The sequence below is a fragment of the Mastigoproctus giganteus genome, chromosome 3 (assembly GCF_048544385.1).
Source record: "Mastigoproctus giganteus isolate SK-2022 chromosome 3, ASM4854438v1, whole genome shotgun sequence".
Taxonomy (NCBI): Eukaryota; Metazoa; Arthropoda; class Arachnida; order Uropygi; family Thelyphonidae; genus Mastigoproctus; species Mastigoproctus giganteus.
In genome coordinates this window covers 15,108,797-15,131,541 of record NC_143577.1, presented here as the reverse complement: position 1 = coordinate 15,131,541, position 22,745 = coordinate 15,108,797, and the positions used below count along the sequence as shown (strand labels likewise).

General features: G+C 37.3%; 1 protein-coding gene across 5 annotated transcripts in view; it reads right to left on the bottom strand.

The window, feature by feature from the left end:
* LOC150087731 (dynamin-like) overlaps positions 1-22,745 on the bottom strand; it is a 465,630-nt gene that overhangs the window by 45,177 nt on the left and 397,708 nt on the right. For all 5 annotated transcript variants that reach the window (XR_016546724.1, XR_016546723.1, XM_090369182.1 and 2 more), the window contains 2 exons: positions 7,551-7,732; positions 3,195-3,389 (listed from right to left, as the gene is read on the bottom strand). Coding sequence is in view for 3 of the 5 variants with exons in the window: in XM_090369182.1 (XP_090225308.1) it covers positions 3,195-3,389; positions 7,551-7,732 (377 nt within the window). In the remaining 2 variants the exon portion in view is untranslated. The remainder of the gene's footprint in view (positions 1-3,194; positions 3,390-7,550; positions 7,733-22,745) is intronic.

The window sequence follows — 22,745 nt, the reverse complement described above, 5'->3', positions numbered from 1 at the left end:
GGGAAATGGAAAGAGTTTTTCAAAGGGATCATGAATAGTGAAACAGCTGGAGAAGAATAGGAGCTAGACTGCCATGATGAGGACATTGAGGATATAGAGGAAGAAGTTTTGCTAGCATTGCATAGTATGAAGTCAGGGAAGGCAGCAGGGCCTGACATGATACCCATTTATGACGAGGCTAATGAATAAAACGAGAGCAGCCAAGATACCAGATGCATGGAGGGAGAGTCTTATAGTACCCATATATAAAAGGAAAGGAGACATACAAGAATGCAACAACTACTTTGGCAACTGAGACAGTTCTTTCAGTATTGGTTATGTACAGCTTAATAGGGTTAACAACTACAAGTACCTTGGGTCAGTGCTAGACACAAATGGCAGCTGTGAACAGGATGTCCAAAGTTGAATAAAATCTGGATGGGCCAAGTGGTGGGAAATGTCTGGTGTTCCAAGAGACAAGAAGATGCCAACTAAACTCAAATCACAAATTTACAAATGGGTGGTAAGGGCATGCATGTTATATGGCTCGGAGTGCTGGGCTGTCAGAAGAAAAGAAGAATGAGCTTTAATGTCAACAGAAATAAGAATGCTAAGGTGGAGTTTGGGAACAACCCTGAGAGATAGAAGGTGGAATAAAGATGTGAGACAGGAGATGAAAACTACACCTACCAACTTTAAGATTAGGGAGAACAGACTTATACGATGGGGGCACATCCAGTGCTGCGAGTTTGCCCACATTACCAAGCATGTGCTTAGCTGCCAGTTCCAGGTCAAAGGAGGACAGGCAAGCTGAAGATGACAAATGAGAGCAGAGTGCGGCAAGATATGCAGAAACTAGGGCTCATTCTAGCAGACTGTGCCAACCGCACTAAGTGGAAGCATTCCATCCATGTTGCTGACTCCTAACCGTGACAAACAGTGCAGATAAAGTAAGTATTTTTTTGATGACAGATACTACACAGCTTTGCTTCCTTTCAATTATTCTGTCCTTTTAATAATAACAGTAATGCTATACCATGTTATCTCTTATTTTCTTAGGTTGTGCTATGTCTGATTTACAAGTTTACTACAGGTCTTGTCTGTAGTCCCATGTGCATTCAAGCTGTTAGGTCTAATCAAACACCCATGCACTGCATTTTCTTCTTCTACAGCTCCTTTATTTATTATCTAGAAACAGCTGCCACTCCCCATTTTTGGCTACTGTTAGACAATCTAGTCTTTCCGTCTCAATTATATAATAAACAAGTCTGAAAATGTTCAATGTAAATTTGTTATATACTTGTTTTCACAACCACCCAATCTTTTATTATTCCTTACTGTATGCAGAGCATATGATGGAGCTCCCTCCATATACATTCAGTGATCACTGAATTATGATCATCCCATCCATAAAGGACTATGCTGTATAGCTTGTAGTATAAAATGCTGAGCAGCTTTGTATGCTAGAGCAGTGGTAGGCGCCTTCGTAGCCAGGTGGGAAGGAGCAGCAGTGCGCAGCACACGCTTCTTGATTAGACTGGGGTTCGAGCCCGTCACCAACAAATATGGAGGATGCGGAAAGGTCAAGGAATGACCACCGCATATCCCGGAGCAATATGGCCTTAGTTGCTAATGCTCCTAAAAACCAACAAACAAACAAGCAGTGGTAATTTTAATCTGGTCATGCAAGAAAAAAATGATAAAGTAAAGATATCATGGAGTTTCAAAAGGGCATGACTGTGGGAGCTTGTGCATCGGCTGCTTCCATGTCGGAAATGACATATCTTGTCAGTTGCTCGTGTCTGTTGTGGTTAAGGTGTATAAAGAATGGTGATGGGTCATACCAACTTCCGTCAATAGAACTGTAAAGGATTACGCAAGGTGAATGTTTGTGGTGAGCAAAGGATGCAGCATGTTGTATGAGCTCAATGGCAGGTTACTATGTGATAGCTGATATTGCAATAAAAGATATGGGAATACAAGAACAAATCCCAAATGCCAATGCGCCGCACACTCAGATGTATGGGATTCCATAGCAGACACCACCACTGATCATCGTCGATGGCGAATGCTGTGATGTCAACAACATGCTGGTTGGACACTGGAGGACTGGAAACAAGTGTGCTGGTCAGATGAGTCTGAATTCCTGGTGCAGAAAACTGACAGCTTCATGTGCAATGCAAGCACCACGAGTCCATGGATCTATTGTGCATGGTGCCCACTATCCAGGCAGGCGGCAGTGATTGCTTAATATGAGGCATATTTTGCTGGCAAGAACTAGGCCCTCTGGTGTGTATGGACCAATGTTTCAGTAGTGAGGTCTACTGGCAGTTCTTAGGAGACCATGTGCACCCTGCCATGTTGCATTTTTTTCTGGAAAGAAATGAGATCTTCCAAGATGGTAATACGGTATGTCACTGGGCCCACACTGTGCACGAGTGGCTCGAGGAACACATTGAAGATATCACCCATCTTGATTGGCCTCCAAATATGCCTGACCTCAATCCAATTGAACACCTGTGGGATGTTTTGGAAAGGAAAATGAGGTGCATAAACATGCAACCGTCATCTATTTTGACAATGTGGAAAACCTTGCAAGTAGAAGACTGCAGATCCATACAGATGTCTTCAGACATCTAGTGGAGTCAATGCCTAGGTGAATAGCAGCTGTTATCCAAGCAAATGGTGGCCCAATACGATATTAGGTAGGTGGTCATAATTCAGTAATAACTTAGTGTGTGTGAATATATATCAAATTATATTTCAACTAATTTGAAAGTTAGTTTGAGAGTTAGTAATACTGTAATGTTATAGTTTCAGCCAGTTGGTATAATCCAAATTGGCTTATGACACTAAAAAAGAAAGTAAATCACAAAAATAAATATGAAAATAAAAACTGAATTTCAGCATACATAACCTAAATCCTAACTTTTATATGACATTTTTATGATAGTCAATTATACATGGAGTTGATAAGAGAAATTTGCATTTGCTCATTAAATATCAATCAGTTTGCTTATAATAATAACTTTCTCAAATCTGTATTTGCTTTCAACAGATGCCCTTTGTCTTACAGCTAATGCTTTACTGCCAGAGAGCAATTCCAATGTTTCTTTAATATCAAAAAGTAAATAATTTATAATTTCACTGATACTAGATTCATTTAGTATGTTTAGCTTCATTAAATGTTTTTAAAGATTGCAAAGTGTACTTACGATGGGATTAATGGTGGTGGAAGTCCTGTCATTGGGCCAGGCCGAGGAGGAGCAGCTGGTGGAGGTCGGTTGGGGCCTGAAGAATCTGGTCGAGATGGTATGATAGGGGCAGGTCGAGTACTTACAGGAGGAGGAGGAGGTGCTCGAGATGAAAGTGGATTTCTTCTGATACCACTAGGTGACGGTGGACAAGGTCTGAGAGAGGTAATCACCCCTTTAATCTTATATCCAACATTAAATATACAATTTTTTTTTTTCTCAAATTTCCTTTAAAAGTGGCAAGTAAACCTCACATTTTTTTTTATCTGGTTAAAAAGACCATCAGAAGTTTGTTGATTTATTATGGAAAATACAACTGTATTGAACGTTACAAACTCATTACAATGAATACCAGAGGATAGAGGCACTCTGGTATTCATTGTGATGTACTATTCCATAGCGCAATACATACGCAATACATATTTGTAGCACATACGCTTAGAAAGACGTATACTTTTTTTTTTTATTTATTTACTATTACTAAAATACTAAAATTTAAAGGGAATTTTCTAGAATTTTAATGATCATTATAAACGACTCTGAATATTCGATGAACATGTGTAAATATTTATTGAAAGATGACAGAATGAATTCCGCATTATCACGATTTTAACTTGCCGAAAAGTCTTTTGTAATAACAAAATGCAGATGATTAAAATAAAAGTATGGAACAGTGCTACTGTTATGCAGTTCCTGTTGTTTCCCACAAATCCAATAAAAAAAAAAAATTTGGAATGTCAACTTTTCTTGGATTCTCATACTACTAATGAAAAACATTCTATGCACAAAATCTTAATGTGACCTATGTACCGTAAGCAATAGCTATATAGGACTTTGCTGACATTAAGATTTTGAGAATGAACTGTAAATTTTGAATTATAAAATGGTGGTGGTGCCAGCTTCTTTACTGTGGTTTCTCCTTTCTCCCTTTCACTTTATAAGTTTATTGTTGTTTGTTTGTTGTTTGGTTTTTAGGAGCATTAGCAACTAAGGCCATATTGCTCCGGGGATATGCAGTGGTCATTCCCTGACCTTTCTGCATCTTCCGTATTTGGTGGTCACAGGCTCGAACCCCGGTCTAATCAAGAAGCGTGTGCTACGCACTGCTGCTCCTGCCCACCTGGCTACGGAGACGCCTTAAGTTTATCCTTCTTTCCTCTTAAATTTAAATAGTAACAGGATCTAGATGAATCACTTTACACAGACTTCAGGATAATATGCCTTGAAACAAGAATTTAAACATTCTAGTTTCTTTAAAAAAAATTCAAATCAATATACAATATATAATCCTGTATAATTTTGCATTTGTAAACAAATGTAAAATTATACAGGAAAATAAAGTATAGTTTTTATTTGAGCAAAAAAACAATATAACAAACTAATGATTTCTCAAATTTTGCCCTTTTATACCTTAGAAAAATTGCTACTAAATGCAAAATTTATATTTCAAAGATGTAACTGCTACTTGCAACCAAAAGACATCACTTGTATTACATGATGGAAGAAGTCAGAGTTAATGGAGTTATCTCTAGAGACTAAGCGTGGGTTTCACCACTTCAAGCTTCTAAAAGCAAAGTGATGGTGTTGCAACAGATGATGAGAGTCATCTACCAGTGAAACACTGCTATTTTGCTTATTTGAGGCTTGAAGTGGTAAAACCCATTCCCTTTATGTGATGTGCATCCACATCACAGTTAGTGAAGTCCATGTGTATGCTGTTACGTTTGTTCACAGCTGAATGGTCACCTCCAGAACTAGGTACAGTGTTTCATGCTTTGCACATGGGGAAGGATATACCAAGGGTTACTAAAAGTCCCACTGTTAATAACAGTTTGGTTATTATGATGTGATTACAAAGGAACTGGATGCAAAAAATAATTTTGATATCATATATTTGGATTTCAGGAAAGCTTTTGACACTGTTGCGCATGGAAGACTATTGTACAAATTGGAGCAGAATGGTATTAAGGGTAAGTTGCTACAATGGATAAAAGGATGGTTAAGTGGGAGAAGAGGGAGAAGTGGTTAAGAGGGTGGTAATCAATGGGTGCTGCTCTTCGTGGACTAATGTTATTAGTCCACGAAGTTTTGTATATTTATCAATGATATTGATGAAGATATGTCAGGCTTAGTGTCGAAGTTTGCAGATGATACAAAGGTTGGCAGGGTTGTTAATGACAGTAATGGCAGTGTGCTACTGCAACAGGAACTAGATAATTTGGGCAGATGGGCTAAGAAGTGGCAACTGAAGTTTAACTTTGACAAATGCAAAGTACTGCATATGGGTAGAAGTAACCCGAGAGAAAAGTACCAACTGTGTGGTACTACACTTAAGGTGGTAGAAAATGAAAAAGACCTGGGAGTAATTGTGCAGTCAGATATGAAGTTTTCTGAGAAATGCAGACAGGCTGCCAGAGCAGGTCATGGGCTTTTGTCAATGATATATAGGAATTTTGCTAGCAGGGAAAAGGAGGTGATTTTCTCTCTGTATAAGGCAATGGTCCGGCCATGCCTTGAGTACTGCGTACAGGTCCGGAGGCCTCATTTTAGGAAGGATATTGATTTGCTTGAGCATGTACAGAGAAGGGCAACAAGATTGGTGAGGGGAATGAAGGGATCCTCTCACCAAGAGAGGCTTAAGTTCTGCAAATTGCAGTGGCTGGAGACTAGGCACCTGCGCGGTGATCTGATTGAGGTGTATAAGGCCTTGAATGGGTTGAGCACGCTGAATTCTGATGGGATCCTTCCACTTGTTCTGATTACGAACCTAAGGGGGCATAAATTCAAATTAAGAAAAGACAGATGTAGAATAGATGTGCGGAAATTTGCCTTTAGCCAGTGGGTGGTTAATTGTTGGAACAAACTTCCATCTGTTATTGTGGAAGTTGATAGGTTGAATAAATTTAAGGAGGAACTGGACAGGCATTTGGAGGGAATGGTGTGATTTTTTTTTTTTTTTTTTTTGGCTGATGTTGCATAAGCTCATACACTTGCTTTCTTGCATCACATGCCACTACTACTACTACTGCAAGGCTCAGGGACCTACGTAGTTATCTCTTAATGGAAATAGCCCACAAAAGTAATGACTCGTTTAAAGTCACGATTAAAGTTAGCCAATCACTGCTATTTTTCCAGTGTATTTTTATAACAAATTTGTAGCAATTCCTTTTCCCTTTCTCCAGTATTCTTTGTTAACTTTAGCATTTCTGTCTGAATTTTTCTCTTGAATTACAGGTTGACTGGTGTTTCTCTGACTTTCCCCATATGTAGTTTCAATGAATTTTTTCCTTAGTTTGGCTGATAGCAGTTCATGGCCAGTATCTAGGTCTAAGCTTCTCCAGGTTTTGGTATTATTATTATTATCTGTGGTTTTCCATCTTTTCCTGATTAGTATGTAGTTGTGCAGTTCTTCATCATTCCATCAAGTGCCATCCATGTGTATTTATGCTGTGATGTGGTCTATGAAAAAATAAAGTGTCTGTAACTATAAGGCTATATTCTTTACAAAAAATATAAAAGCATTGTAGATATTATATATACAATGTAAACAAAACATTAGCATGTCATATACTGAAACCCATAAGTATTAAATTGTAGTCTAAGGAAAATGCCCACTAAATGATTGAACTGGAACACAATCATCCAAATGTTACATTCCAAAGAGATGAAAATTCCTTGGCAGCTTAACATTCTGACTGAAAATTCTGTTTATATTATGTAATAATAAGAGAATCTAATGTCTGCATGAACTCAGAGGATGGGACATGCTAAAAAATTGAGTGGTATACCATAATTGCTTCCGGAATAGTGAAACTGGTTTCAACAAGATAGTGTTCCCCTGTGCATTTTACTTTGAGTGTTAGGGATTATTTCAATGGTACTGTCCATATTTTGATGGATGGGAAGTAGATCATTCATTGCAGTTTGTATTACAGTTTCGAATAATTTGAATGTAGCATGTATATGGATGACAGCTACAAGCAGTTTCTAAGAGCTTTGCATGTTTGTTGTTATTTTTGCATTTAGTACTTCCCTATCTTCACTTTTATATAGCATTATAGTACTGTCTTCTATGTAATCTAGTAATTTAAGTTATAACTTAATCAACACACCGAATTAATTTCAATGGAATGGATAACAGTTACCAAATGCTGCTCTAAGGGATATTAATTTTTTTTACCCCCTCTCCCTTTCTGAAGTGACAAATCACCAAAATGTGCATAGCACTTTTTATATTCTGGATTACAACACATTAACTGGAGTTAATAAACTAGTTTTGATTGAAACTGACTATTTGCAATGGTAATGGATACTTACCTCGGAGAGTCTGGTGGCTGTGCTTGGAGCCAGTCATCTTTAACTGGTGGTGGTAATGGCTGATATGATGTCTGCATGGATACATCGCCAATAATACTGAGTGCTTCCTTACATGCATGATACATTCGCAAGATTTCTTCTCGTTTATGTGCTTCTTCAGCCGATTCCTCCATGAGCGTTGCCTAAAAATTTTATACATACTTTAAAAAAATTCTATAGTGTGCACTACAGCAATAACAAAAAAAAAAAATAAAATAAAATAAATAAATAAATATCAAAAGATTTAAAAGAAAATAGGAACTAGTGGCCAATGTTGAAAACTATGGTTGAAATTTACTTTTTACTGTGAAAGGACAGGACACTTTTCATCTCTAGGTTAAGAAGCTGTTTAATTTTGAAAGAGACTTTACAAAAAATCATTAAATAATTAATACAATAACATTAAAAGGCATTATAACCTATAGAGATATGCCAAAACTCATGTTCTGGCATATCTCCGTGTGCCTTCTTCAGAGATAAAAAAAATTTAACTTAAAAAATTGCCAGCTTTATGTGTTATATAGCAACTATAGTGCTTCCAACTAAGAAAAATAAAAATAAAACAAACTGTGGGAATTGAGGAATTTGATCTCCTGAAGGTAATGTCATGCATCTCTTCTCTTGTTGGCACAAATCAGTTGGAGATTAGTGGTTGGATAGACTGTTTCAAGCTTGGCAACCTGGTAGACCTGGACATAGTGATTGATATCAGATGAACACAGGTTGTCTGTGATTAATGGTGGAGGATTTTCTCTTGTTGTATGCTGGCTGTGAGGCACTAATATCATAAAGAAAAACTTGTTCTTCTTGAAAGGGTCCAGAGACCGGTAATTCATGTAGTGAGGTCAGCAAAAGGGCATCGATATGAGGAAACACTTCGAATATGTAGGTTGCAGAGCTTGGAAACTAGGCACCTTAGAGGAGACTTGAAGGCTCTGAGAAGCATAAGCAAAATGAAAGAATGAAATTTTCATGGTTATAAATGATTCTAGAACTAGGGGCCATAATTTAAAGTTATGGGGGGGAGATGTTTAGACTTTGTAGGAAATTTTATTTTAGCCAGTGAGTTATAAATTACTGGAATAAGTTACTTACATGGGTGGTAGAGGCTGATAGTTTGGGGAAATTCGAAGGTCAGCTGGATAATTACCTACGGGAGGGGGGAAGTGCTAGGTTGTCCATTTCCTTTTCTCTTATTTATTAATTATTATTTTTTTATTTTATTTTTTTTGTTATTTTATTATTATTATTGTTATTTATTTATTATTATTTTTATTTTATTTTATTTATTTATCTTTTTGGTTGGTGCAGCATAAGCCATAGACTTCCTAGCACCACATGGCCATTGCTAATACTAATACATTCAACAACATGAATGAAAATCCTCAGTTCTCCAAAATTCTCAACACTTGCCATCAGAAGGGACGAGACTATAATCAGGCATCATCAATAAAAACAAACAGGAGAATTCCTCTCCCCACTTCCCAGGTGATTAGCTTTTACTTCAGTCCCATTCATAGCCCCACTCCTAAGATGCTTACACAAATAATAAATATACTCCTTTCATCCCAAACACGACAGCCAACATGCTACCAGTTTGCATTACTACACATAAAAAGAAAGGGCAAAACAATTTTGGACATTCTAGCATACTTCAAAATGCCATGCATTCCATGAATACTGCCTAACACAGCCCACTGAAATATCACATATCTGAAGAGTTCTGAATTTCTTCTGAACTTCATGTGTGAAATAGATTTTTTTTTTTAAAATTCCAGAATGGGTATCTAGCACTCAATATACATGGAGAAATTTTATTTACTGTGTAAATCACTGCAATGGTGCAAAAGAGCCTCCATAAAAACCTAGCAGCAACAAGCCTCCCAGAGAACACTTACATGGAACTCCAGAAAGTTCTGATCCTGAACGCCTGTAGGATAGTCAGAGTTCCTTGGCCAACAGTAATAATAATAATAATAACAGTAACTGGACACAACCAATCACTCCATGCATTTGGTATTGCTATCTGTCATGGGGCAGAAAAAATTTCCATAAGAAGTAAAAGTCATAATAATAACAATTCAAAATAAATAATAAAAATAAAAAAGGAAAATATATAGATATACAGGAAGCGCTGGTTATAGTGATCATGTTTTCAAATTGAATTTTGATTCTAATAAACGGTGATTCGAATAAGCAAAAATGGACAAATATTATCCAGAGGCTATAAAAATAAAGATACAAAACACAAATTTATACTCTATTACCAATTAAATGATACATGAAAATCTAAGGAATATTATCCACAGGTTAGCAGCAAAATAAAAATAAATTTATACTTACATACTTAATTAATATACATATTAATTAAACATTACACTTTGTAATTAATTATAATTTAAAAAGTTACTTATTTTAGATTGCTTTAAATTATCACTACAAAGTATATAGATTTTTCAATATTGTATAACAGTCTATATTCACAATCAATTGCACCAGTTTCTTCCAATGCTCTCCTCAGGACGGATATAGCTTCATGAGTTTGCCATTTTGTAACTGGAATTCGTTTGGGTTCATCTTCATATTCTTTCTCTACCTTGGCGAAATTATCAGTAGCAGACTGGGAAATTTCTTCATCTGTTAAAGCTGTAGTAATTTGTAGATCACCATCTATGTCCACCCAATCATTAAATTCCTGTTCACCTACGTCTTAAGACTTTTCAACGTGATCAGCATCGTGACTTAGATGACCATCACGAATAATTAATCCACATTTTTTGAAACAGTTGCTAATGCAGGTTTCGGAAACTTCATTCCAGGCACTTGTCATATGAAGTGCAGCTAAAACAGTTATCTGCTTTGCGATATTGGATGATGTTCCCAAACCTTCATTTATAGACTGGATGATTCTTTGCCTCATATCCGATCTATAAACGGTCTTAAAGGTTTTTATTATTCTCTTGTCGAGAGGTTGAATGAGTGACTGGCGTTCGAAGGTAGAAAAATTAATTCAGTGTTTTTTAAAGTCAACTTTGGATGAGCTGGGCAGTTGTCAAAAACCAATGCAATTTTTTTGTTTTTCTTATCCAATTGCAAATCTCATTTACGAAGATAATCTTCAAATAAAGAAGCCGTCATCCAAGCATTGGTGTTATTGGCATATTCAACAGGCAGCTGTTTTACTCCTTTGAAACATCTGGGTGATTTACTCTTGCCTATAACTAACGGGTTCATCTTGATTGTTCCAGTCATGTTGCTTTTTAAAAGAACTAATCCTGTCTTCGATCTTCTTTCCTGCAGATGCAGAGGAATTTTTAAAAATCATGTAATGGTCTTGGGTAGCCCTGTAGTACAACCCTGTTTCATTTATATTAAAAATGTCTACAGGATTATAAGTACTTAACACAGTTTGCCAAGAGGTTTTCAAACAGGTGTCAGCTGCAGAACCATCTGAATCCTGTTTTTCCTCCGTGAAGTTTTTTGTAAACAATATTATGCCTCTCCTTCCATCTTGTCAGCCATCCGTCCATCACTTTAAACTTTTCATGTAGCTTTTCAGAAAAATCATTAGCTTTTTGAAGAAGAATGCTACGAATGATTGGCGCATTAACTGAGATGGCCCATTTGAACCAAACGAACAGAGCTTCATCTATTGTTTGGCATTTCCCTTCACGCTTCCTTTTTCTGGTTTCACTAATCACATTAGTGTTTAATGTGTGATGTGATTTTAGTAATTTTGATATAGTAATAAAGTAATAAAATTTTAGTAATAAAGATGACTGAGGCACTACTAATTTTACAGCCACTTCCCTTATAGATGTATTGCCTAAGTTTAATTTACCGTATGTTTCTATAATTCGTGACTTATCTTTTACACTGAAATTCGCTCTCTTTCTTCACTGAGATTTTTTTTTTTTGGGTAGTAAAATTTAAAACACATTAAAAAAGATAAGAATCAATCAATAACAAATCACATGGCACACACAAATTGGAACTAACGTGAAACATCCAACTGAGATGAAGTTTAGATATAGAAATGAAGAGCAGATTTCAGAGAAGGGGAAACATATTTCACCATTCTTCTTCCAGTCACATAGCTCCCTGAGGAGCTGTTGTAGCCACCAACAAATCCTCCAACTGCATCGATTATGTGCCCTACGGGCGGTATCACAAAGTGTCATGTCCAGAAGTTCACTGTTCCCATCTTTCTACCTTGTTGCACTTCTTCCCCTCGATTTTTCCTTCCATTATATTCTTCAACAAAAAATTTTCCCTTTTTGCTATATGACCAAAAAACTTGAGTTTTCTTTTATTGATGCTATGAAGAAGAATTTTAGGCCTGCCAATTTTATTCAATACCCACTCATTTGTTCTTCGATCCAAGTAAGAAATATGCAGTATTCCCCTGTAACACCACATTTAAAATGCCTCAATTTTCTTAATGTCAACTCTGTTCAGATTCCATCCTTCATATCCATAAGTGGCAACTGGAAAAATTAACGAATCAATGATTCTCAGTTTCTTCTTTAGGGACAGATCTTGATCTCCCATTAATTTTTGTCAGATCAGTGACCAATGTTTTAGCAATTGCCTGTCATCTCTTTACATTGTTTGAGCAGCCATTATTTTTATTTATTCTTGACCCTAAGTAATCCAATTCATCAACTTCTTCGATATCTTGCCCATTAGCCTTCACTTTACTGGAACCAAGATAATCACCATAATTTTAGAAAACAATCACACATTCAGAAACAATTCTTTTTTCTTACTTGCTTCACATACTGTCCTCAGAGTTTCTTTAAGGTGATCCTTAGAATTGCAAATTAGCACAGTATCATCTGCTTAACAAAGGTTGTTTATCTTCAGTCCTCCAATTTTGATGCCAGTCTCTAAATCTTCCAAAGCTTCATGCATGCTATCTTTGGCATAAAGATTAAAAAGGTGAGGTGACAAAATACAGCAATGCTTGACACGGTTACCTATTGTGAAAAAGTCCGTGTTTCCCAAGTTGGTTCTCACAGTTCCTTCCTGTTCCTGGTACAGTAGCTTAATCAGCTGAATTATGTGGATTGGGAAACCTATATTAGTCATTGTTTCTCATAGTTTCTCATGTTGAACACAATCAAATGCTTTTGCATAAACCAGAAAACACAAAATGACTGGAACATTGAATTCTTTGCATTTTTCAGTATGCAGTTGTAGACTTAAGATCTGATCTCTGGTCCTTGTGAAACCTGCTTGTTCTGCTGGCATTTCTTCTTCAAGTTTTCTTGAGATTCTGTTTAATATGATTTTAAGAAGAATCGTGCTAGCATGAGAAATTAGGCTAATAGTCCTAACTTGAGAAAATTTTCCGATCTTCTTTTTTGGAAAGAGAATGAAAATTGATTTCTTCCAATTTGATGGCCACCCAGTTTCCCAAATTTTTACAATCATTTTATGAAAAAACTTGGCACCCTTCACACCAGTAGCTTTAATCAATTCTGCTGGGATTTCATCAATTGCGGATGACTTGCCACACATCAGTTCTTTGATGGTTTTTTTGACTTCTTCCTTCAGTGCAACTGGTTCGTGATCACACTCTTGAAAAGGGGGTGGCAGATCATTAGTGTCAGCAGGTGCTCAATATTCTTTCCACCTTCCTTTAATTGTGTTCTCCTATGTTAAAATTTCCCCTTTGGAGTGCTTAATTACATTAAGTTTTGGTCGGAACTTTTGTCTCAAGGACTTAATTACGTCATACATCTTAATGTTGTTTCATTTGTTGTGGTATTCGATTTCTTTATCCTTTCGATTGATATAATCCTGTTTATCCTGGCTTAAACAGCACTTGATGACTTTGCTTAGTTCCTGATACTCTTCGTTTCCTTGTACACCCTGGGCTTCTGTAATCCATGGCTTCCTGATCTTTGACCTTTTTCTAATGTATCTATTTGCTGAATCCTTAATAATGCTTTTTGTATTTTCCCACATTTCCTCAGGCAGCATATCATCATCTAGTTCTAATAGAGCTTGAAAACGATTGCCTGTTTCAAGGACACTGGTGTTCATCACCTAGGAGTTTCACATTTCTAACCCTTTTTTGCGATGGTATGTTACATTAATGACTAGCATCACAAACAGAAATATAAACAGAAGATATTTATTAATAGTTAAGGCAAAGCTAAGTAATATTTGACAGGTGCTCTCAAAATATTCCAAAATGAGCATTTGCAACCTTTATACAACAGTTTTGGTAAACACGACAATTATGGTTGAAATGTCAGAAGCCCTCAATTTGCTTGTTTATCATTTTAAATGGCAAACAAAATGAAAAGTTCACCAGCTGCAAACTAATATTTAGTTGAACTGCCTCTGGCCCTGATGACAGCAGCACACCGTCAAGGCACTGACAAGATCAATTTCTGAAGATAATCAACTGATAATTCGCGGTTCCAAACATGAATTATGGCTTCCTGAAGTTCACCAAGGGTCTTTGGTTTCTTTCTGGCAACTGCAGATTCCACACGATGCCAACAGTTCTCTATAGGATTCGGGTCCGGACTGTTTCCTGGCCAGCTAACAGTTGTAATGGACCGTTCTTCCAACCATTTTTCACCTGTAACAAATGCAAACACATTACTGTCAAACCTCTAATGCAGAAATGAAGCTAACGTAGCTACAGAAGTGCCTATTTAGACTTTATCCATGATGACAAGGAGCAGAGTCATCCTGAAAGATGCAGTTACTTGGCAGGTTGAAATGGTCTCTAATGGTTGGCAGCAATTTGCCTTCCAATATAACCAGGTATCCATTGGCATTTACGGAACTTTCTATAAAATGCAGGTGACCTACTCCACGATACAAAATGCACCCCCATATCATTTCGCTGGTAGGGAATTTCACTGTAGACACCATACAGTCTGGATGGTATTCTTCACCATGTCTACGATGAATTGTTTGTCTCCCGTCAGAACCATGTAGGTTGAATTTCTTCTCATCCGAGAAAATAACAGACTTCCACTGCTTGGGAGTCCATTCGACAAGATCAATTTCTTTTATTGCTCCTTACGGCAAATTAATCAGGCCTTTTTCATTTTTTGTGTGAGGAGGAGCTTCTTAGGATGACAAGCTACAAATCCATTTTTTACGAGGTCTCTTCTGACTGTTACTGCAATTCAGGGCCAGTTTTGGGCTGTTAGCTGCCTGTGTGCTAGAGATATTTGGCCGCCCCTATCAATGGTCTCGGACAGTTTTTAAATTCTGTACAGTGGGATCAACTGATGATGTTGCCAACAGCAAATTCTAAGTGGGAAGCATTCAAGGAATTAATCGTGGAAGCTACTAAATGTTTCATACCTATTAAGAAATATTGTTCAAGGTTTAGGCCTAAATGGTTGTCAAATGAACTAATGAGACTCGTAGCGGAGAAAAAAAATACACGGGATGCATATAAATTATCAGGAGACATAGAAGCCTATGGCAGATATAAGCTAGTCTGTAATCAAGTCACAAAGGAGGTTAGGCAGGCGAAGGCAGATTATGAGAAATCTTTAGCAAAGGATGCTAAGAAAAACAGCAAGGATTTCTTTACTTATATAAACTCTAAAAGGAAGGGGATGAATCAGATTGGTCCATTGGATATCGATGGTTCAACTGTTGATGATCCTGCTCAGGTGGCTAACAAACTAAATGAGCATTTTGCATCGACATTCACACATGAGGAATTATTCAGGGAGGGGAATGCCAGAGGTGAACTAAACTCTGGCAGTGAGCTAGATGATTTTGTAATAACTGAAAGGAAAGTGGAGGACAAAATTGTTGAAGATAAACATAACAAAGGCACCTGGAGTGGATGGGATCTATCCAGTTATATTAAAGGAGGTGGCAATGGAACTAAGCAAACCTTAAGCCATAATTTAGCATTAGCATTAGTAGAGGCATATGATGCAAGAAAGCAAGCTTATTCAGCATCAGCCAAAAAAAAAAAAAACACAACCACTACTCCCATTTCACCCCTCCGTTTGTTCGAAATACCTGTCCAGCTGAGCCTTAAATTTGTTTAGGCTATCAACTTCAACAACAAGTGATGGAAGTCTATTCCACAAACCAACTGCCCGCTGGCTAAAGGCAAATTTCCGCACATCTATCCGACATCTGTCCTTCCTCAATTTGAATTTATGCCCTCTCAGGTGATTATTCTGAGCAAGAGGAAGAATCCTATCGGCATTGAGCATGCTCAAGCCATTAAAAGCCTTATACACCTCTATCAGATCACCTCGCCGATGCCTAATCTCCAGACTCTGTAATTTGCAAAACTTAAGCCTTTCTTCATAAAAAAGGCTTAAGTTTTTGTTCCATTCACTAATCTTGTTGCCCTTCTCTGTACTCGTTCCAGCAGCTCTACATCCTTCTTGAAATGAGGCCTCAAGACCTGTATACAGTACTCAAGGTGTGGCCTGACCAATGCCTTATACAAGGGAATAATCACATCCCTATCCCTGCTAGAAAAATTCCTGTATATCATTGACAAGACACCATGAGCTACTCTTGCAGCTCGTCTGCACTGCTCAGAGAACTTCATATCTGCCTGCACAATTACCCCAAGGTCCTTTTCATTCTCTACCACTGTCAGCGTAGTATCACAGAGTTGATACGTTGATCTGGGGTTGCTGTTTCCCATATGTAGTACTTTACATTTGTCAATGTTAAACTTCATTTTCCACCTCTCAGCCCATCTGTTCAACCTTTCCAGATCCTGTTGCAGCAGCATAGCATCAGTAGTGTCCTTAACAACCCTGCCAACCTTTGTATCGTCTACAAACTTGGACATTAAGCTTGATATACCATCATCAATATTATTTATAAATACAGAAAACAACAATGGACCCAACACTGAACCCTGAGGAACTCCACTAATAACATTAGTCCACGATGAGCAGTGTCCATTGATTAACACTCTCTGTCTTCTGCCACCCAACCATCCCTTTATCCATAGCAGCAATTTGCCTCCAATGCCACACTGCTCCAATTTGTGCAGCAGTCTTCCATGCGCAACAGTATCAAAAGCCTTTCTAAGATCCAAATATATAATATCAAAGTTATTCCCTGCATCCAGTTCTTTTGTGACTACATCATAATATCCAATCAAATTGGTCAGACAAGACCTGCCCTTAACAAAACCGTGCTGTGTCTGAGCTATAACTGAAGACTTGTCTAGACGATCCTGCAGTGCTTCTTTAAACAGTGCCTCCAATAATTTTCCTGGAATCGAAGTTAAACTAACAGGTCTATAATTACTTGGGTCAGCCTTTGATCCTCCTTTGTGAATTGGGGTCACATTTGCACATCTCCAGTCTGTGGGTACCTCCCCTGAGTCCAAGGAAGCTCTCATAATTATGGCTAAGGGTTTGCTTTCTTCCTTTGCTGCCTCCTTTAATATAACTGGATAGATCCCATCCACCCAGGTGCCTTTCTTGTATTTATCTTCAACAATTTCTCCTCCACTTTACTCTCAGTTATTAGAAAATCATCTAGCTCACTACCAATGTTTACTTCACCTATGACATTCCCCTTCCTGAATAACTCCTCATGTGTGAATGTAGATGCAAAATACTCGTTTAGATTGTTAGCCACCTGAGCAGGATCCTCAACTGTTGAACCATCAACATCCAGTGGACCAATCTGATTCATCCCTTTCCTTCTTGAGTTTAAATAGGTAAAGAACTCTTTTCTGTTTTTCTTTGCATCCTTTGCCAAGGATTTCTCATAATCTGCCTTTGCCTGCCTAATCTCCTTTGTGACTTGGTTACAGACCAACTTATATCTATCATAGGCTTCCATGTCACCCATTAATTTGTATGTATCCCATGCATTTTTCTTCTCTGCCATATGTCTCATTAGTTCATCTGACAACCATTTAGGCCTGAACCCTGAACAATATTTCTTTGTTGGTATGTAAAGCCTGGTAGCTTCCAAGATTAGTTCCTTGAATGCTTCCCATTTTGAATTTGCTGTTGGTAACATCATCATTTGGTCCCACTGTATAGAATTTAAATACTGTCTCAGTCCATCGTAGTCGCCTTTACGAAAGCAATAACCCTTCCCTTTACCCCTAATGGTAGTTACCTCTTTGAGTAAATCCCACTTCAGCACACTGTGATCACTGCCACCTAGTGGTTCCTTTATCTGCAGATTCTTAATGCATGAAGAATCACTACTGATAATCAGATCAAGAGTATTACTCCCTCTAGTTGCCTCCCGAACATGCTGGTGTAGAAAACAATCATCCAATAAATCCACAAAAGCCTTGCTAGTATGTGAGTAACCAACCCACAAATTCCAGTGAATATCTGGGAAATTAAAATCCCCCATTATAAGACTCTCTGATTTAATGGCCCACTCTATTTCCCTGTACAGTTTCTTATTATACTCATCAGAGTCATTAGGCCTATAGCACACTCCTACTCTCAATTTTGATTTACCTATGCTTATGTCACACCAAACTGACTCGACACTGCCCTGTCCATTGATGTCGACTGGCTTCACTTCCTTGGATCTTATGTGTTTCTTAACTAATAGCATAACCCCTCCTCCCTTACTATCCTGTCTATCCTTTCTGTAGATGTTGTACTCCCCAAATTCCAGTTCGGCATTCCTTATATCTGTGTGACACCACGTCTCTGATATCCCAACAATATCTGCCTTTGATGTTTTGAGCAATACCTCAAATTCATCAAATTTATTTACTAAACTCCTAGCATTGGTGTACACGCAAGTATACATGCACCTGTTTCTATTCTTAGCTACCCGAACACAACCCATATGTTTACTTGTACCGCAATGACTTCCAGCAGTCTCTGAAATATCCTGCATCTTGTTTTTCAGGCTTCTGCTCATTCCAATAGAAGCAGTGCAAGAATCTCTTTCACCTCTGCCAGTGGCTACTGTTAATCTATTAGTCTTTGTCTCCCCTCCAAGCTAGCAGTTTTTCAACCCACCTAACACTGCCTCGATAGCATCAGCAAATATTCTTGCACCCTTTCTATTTAAGTGTATCCCATCCCTGCAGAAGCAATCTCTCCTGTTAACAAGTACAGTCCAGGCTGAAAAAAATTCTACCCCTTGAGTCTTGCACAATCTTTCCAGGGCCGAATTGTTCGACAAGGCTCTCATCACATACTCCCTTCTATCGTGTCTGGGCAGAATTGCAGACACTTTCAAATTCAACCCTACTTCCCAGCTTTTTTTCAACAGTGACCTGTACTTGTTAAGTAATTCCGCTGGTCTCCTACTCTTAATAATTATGAGAGCATCCTTGGACCCGGGGACTGGAGATGTTCAAATGTATCCCCAATTCACAAAGGGGGATCGAAGGGTGACACGAGTAATTACAGACTAGTTAGTTTAACTTCTGTTCCGGGTAAAATAATGGAGTCACTGGTTAAAGATGCATTATAGGATCATCTAGACAAGACTGCAGCAATAATTCAGACACAGCATGGGTTTGTAAAGGGAAAGTATATGATATCAAAAAATAATTTTGATATCATATACTTGGATTTCAGGAAAGCTTTTGACACTGTTGCACATGGAAGACTATTGTACAAATTGGAGCAGAATGGTAATAAGGGTAAGTTGCTACAATGGATAAAAGGATGGTTGAGTGGGAGAAGACAGAGGGTGGTAATCAATGGGTGCTGCTCTTCGTGGACTAATGTTATTAGTGGAGTCCCACACGGTTCGGTGTTGGGTCCACTGTTTTGTTTATTTATCAATGATATTGATGAAGGTATATCAGGCTTAGTGTCAAAGTTTGCAGATGATACAAAGGTTGGCAGGGTTGTTAATGACAGTAATGGCAGTGTGCTACTGCAACAGGATCTAGAAAATTTGGGAAGATAGGCGAGAAGTGGCAACTGAAGTTTAACATTGACAAATACAAAGTTCTGTATATTTTTAGAAGTAACCCCAAAGGAATGTACCAACTGTGTGGTAGAAAATGAAAAAGACCTGGGAGTAATTGTGCAGTCAGATATGAAGTTTTCTGAGCAATGCAGACAGGCTGCCAGGGCAGGTCATGGGGTTTTGTCAATGATATATAGGAATTTTGCTAGCAGGGAAAAGGAGGTGATTGTCCCTCTGTATAAGGCAATGGTCAGGGCCACGCCTTGAATACTGTGTACAGGTCCGGAGGCCTCATTTTAGGAAGGATGTAGATTTGCTTGAGCGTGTACAGAGAAGGGCAACAAGATTGGTGAGGGGAATGAAGGGATCCTTTTACCAAGTTAAGCACCGGCAAGGTGATCTGATTGAGGTGTATAAGGCCTTGAATGGGTTGAGCATGCTGAATTCTGATGGGATTCTTCCACTTGTTCAGATTACGAACCTAAGGGGGCATAATTTCAAAATGAGGAAAGACAGCTGTAGAATAGATGTGCAGAAATTTGCCTTTAGCCAGTAGGTGGTTAATTGCTGGAACAAACTTCCATCTGTCATTGGGTAGTTGATAAGCTAAAAAAATTTAAGGAGGAACAGGACAAACATTTAGAGCGAATGTTTGTGTGAAATTTTTTTTTTGGCTGATGCTACATAAGCTCATACGCTTGCTTTCTTTCATCACATGCCACAATTACTATTACTATAATGCAGATCGCAAGTAAATTCATAACCTAACCCAATCCATGGGAGCTTACTAGTATGTTTTTATGACAGTTCCATATAGTTGACAGGGGTAAAAATATTTGATATATTTATTTTAATTTTATTCGAATCAAAAATGTACAAGATATCAAACAGAAGTAACAAAATGTACTCATAAAGTTAAAACTACACTCTTCTTGCTTTCTTATTTGCCAGTTCATCAATAACATCTGATAATTCTAAACTTTTACACAATTCCTTTTCTATAGCTAACATTCCTAGATGATTAAACTTTTCTTGAGTCATTGACGTTCTTAAATATATTTTTATAAATTTCGAAAAACTCCTTTCACCTGATGCTACACTAACTGGTAACGTCCGAAAAATTCTTAAAGCTATAAACAGATTAGGAAATTATGACATCAAGTTATTTTTTGTAATATATGTCAAGTTTTTTAATGGGTCTGCAATTCCACTGCTCAAAATTCTATGTTATCAGCTCATTGAAGAGGTGAAGACCATCAATATCCTTAATACTTGTGCTTCCTTTATTAATTTGAAGGGAAACATCTAAATTAAAACAAGGTTTTTTAATTTCCTCTTCAGTCATTTCTCCAAATTCACAAAGAAATTTAAATACATTATTACATTCATTTAGATTTTCAACCCTTTCCTGAATGGAATTTAAGGCTGTATCAACAATTGTTAGATAAAATTGTATTCTAAACAATTCTTTTGGACTTATGATTTGTTCATCAGCACTTTCATAATCAAAATGGCGAACTTTAGTTCTACTTCTTACAACTGGAAATTCTGCCACTACATTTACTTCTGCAACTAAAACTTTTGCATCCCTAATATATTTATTAAATGTCTCATCAGATCTGGCTGCAGCTAGAAATTTAACAAGCTCATTCAAAACATTAAGAGATTCATCTATGTTGGATTGAGGTAACATTTTACTTACATCAATTTTTGACAGAATATTGTTCCAAATAATGACTGAGCAAGTGAACTTCAAAGACGCAATCTGATCTAACAAAAATTGAGCTGTATGTTTTGTTTTCATCTCTGGAATTATCATCTATTATGTCATTTAAACTTTTCAAGACTTCACTTAATTGCAATCTGAGAGGTTGCACTACTTTTATTTTACTCACCCATCTTGTATCACTTACAGATTTCAGTGTTAATCTAGTGATATTACGATTTAGTATATCCCATCTGTAAGGGGATGCAGGAAAAAACATGTACAATTCTTGAACAATGTTAAAAAATTAACTGTTTCAAAAATGTTACTTCGGCAGCATCATTTACAACTAAATTCAATGAATGAGGTGCAAAAGGTACAAAAAAGTCTCTAGGATTTATATTCCTAATTTTGTTCTGCAGGCTACTATGCTCATCACGCATATTTGCTCCATTATCGTACCCTTGTCCATGCATATCTTGAATATCTAATTCATAATCTGTTAAGAGTTCACTTAAAAGATAATTACATAAACCTTCCCCTGTAGTGTCTGATACTGGATAAAACACAAGAAATAATTCTCTAACTGCAACATCAGAAGCATCAATATTTACAATTCTTACTACAAATGCTATCTGTTCAGTGTGACTGGCATCTGGCATGCAGTTGAGAATTATCAAAAAATATTTTGCTTTCTTTACAAATTCCTTGATTTTTGATTTTATGCCACTTGTTAAAACAGATGTGATTTCATTTTGAAAAGTATGGCCGAAGTAATGAGGTATATGACTTTTTGCAGGTTGAGATTGTGTTCTGTTATTGACATGCTGTGAGATAATGGGGTCAAATTTTGCCAACACTTCTATAGTCTAAAAAATTTCCATTATTTGTTTCATAAACTTTATCATTTTACCTCTGAAAGATAAAACACTGCCCAGCTAAAAATTGGACAATTTTTAGCAGGGCATGATTCTTTCAATAATGGCTCGCCATCATTTTTTTTCAGATTCAAAGTACTGTTGTTGTTCTTTGTCAACTGTAGTTAAGGCGTTTTTAATTTATACCACTTTTTACAATTTTGCATATCTTCTACACTCGTTTCATGCTGTTGTGAGTTTCATGCATAAGTGAGTGGCTAAATTTTTTTATTATTTTTTTTTTATGTGAACCCCAAACACGAGAGGTATTAGAACCTATAGTACTTAGTACCGTGCTTGGGTTGGAGGTTGAGAAGACGAAAGAAGATATTTGTTGACATTGGACTTGAACTTCTGTAGATTGTAATTTTCAGGAAATATATATGAAGGAAAGTTGTTCCAGAAAACGGCAGATGAATGAATAAATGAGGAAGATGAAAAGTTGGTTCTGTGGGTTTGAAGTTGGACAGTAAATGGATGTTGGCTAGTGGCGGCACATGTTCGGACTGTTTTGAAAGAGAGAGCGGGAATTATAGAAGCCAATTCAGAAGAACAGTGCCTGTGTAGAAGAGGCATGCAGCAGAAACAGTGCATCTATGAGATAGCGAGTGGAGAGACTCTGTTAGAGATGAATCATTAATTAACCTA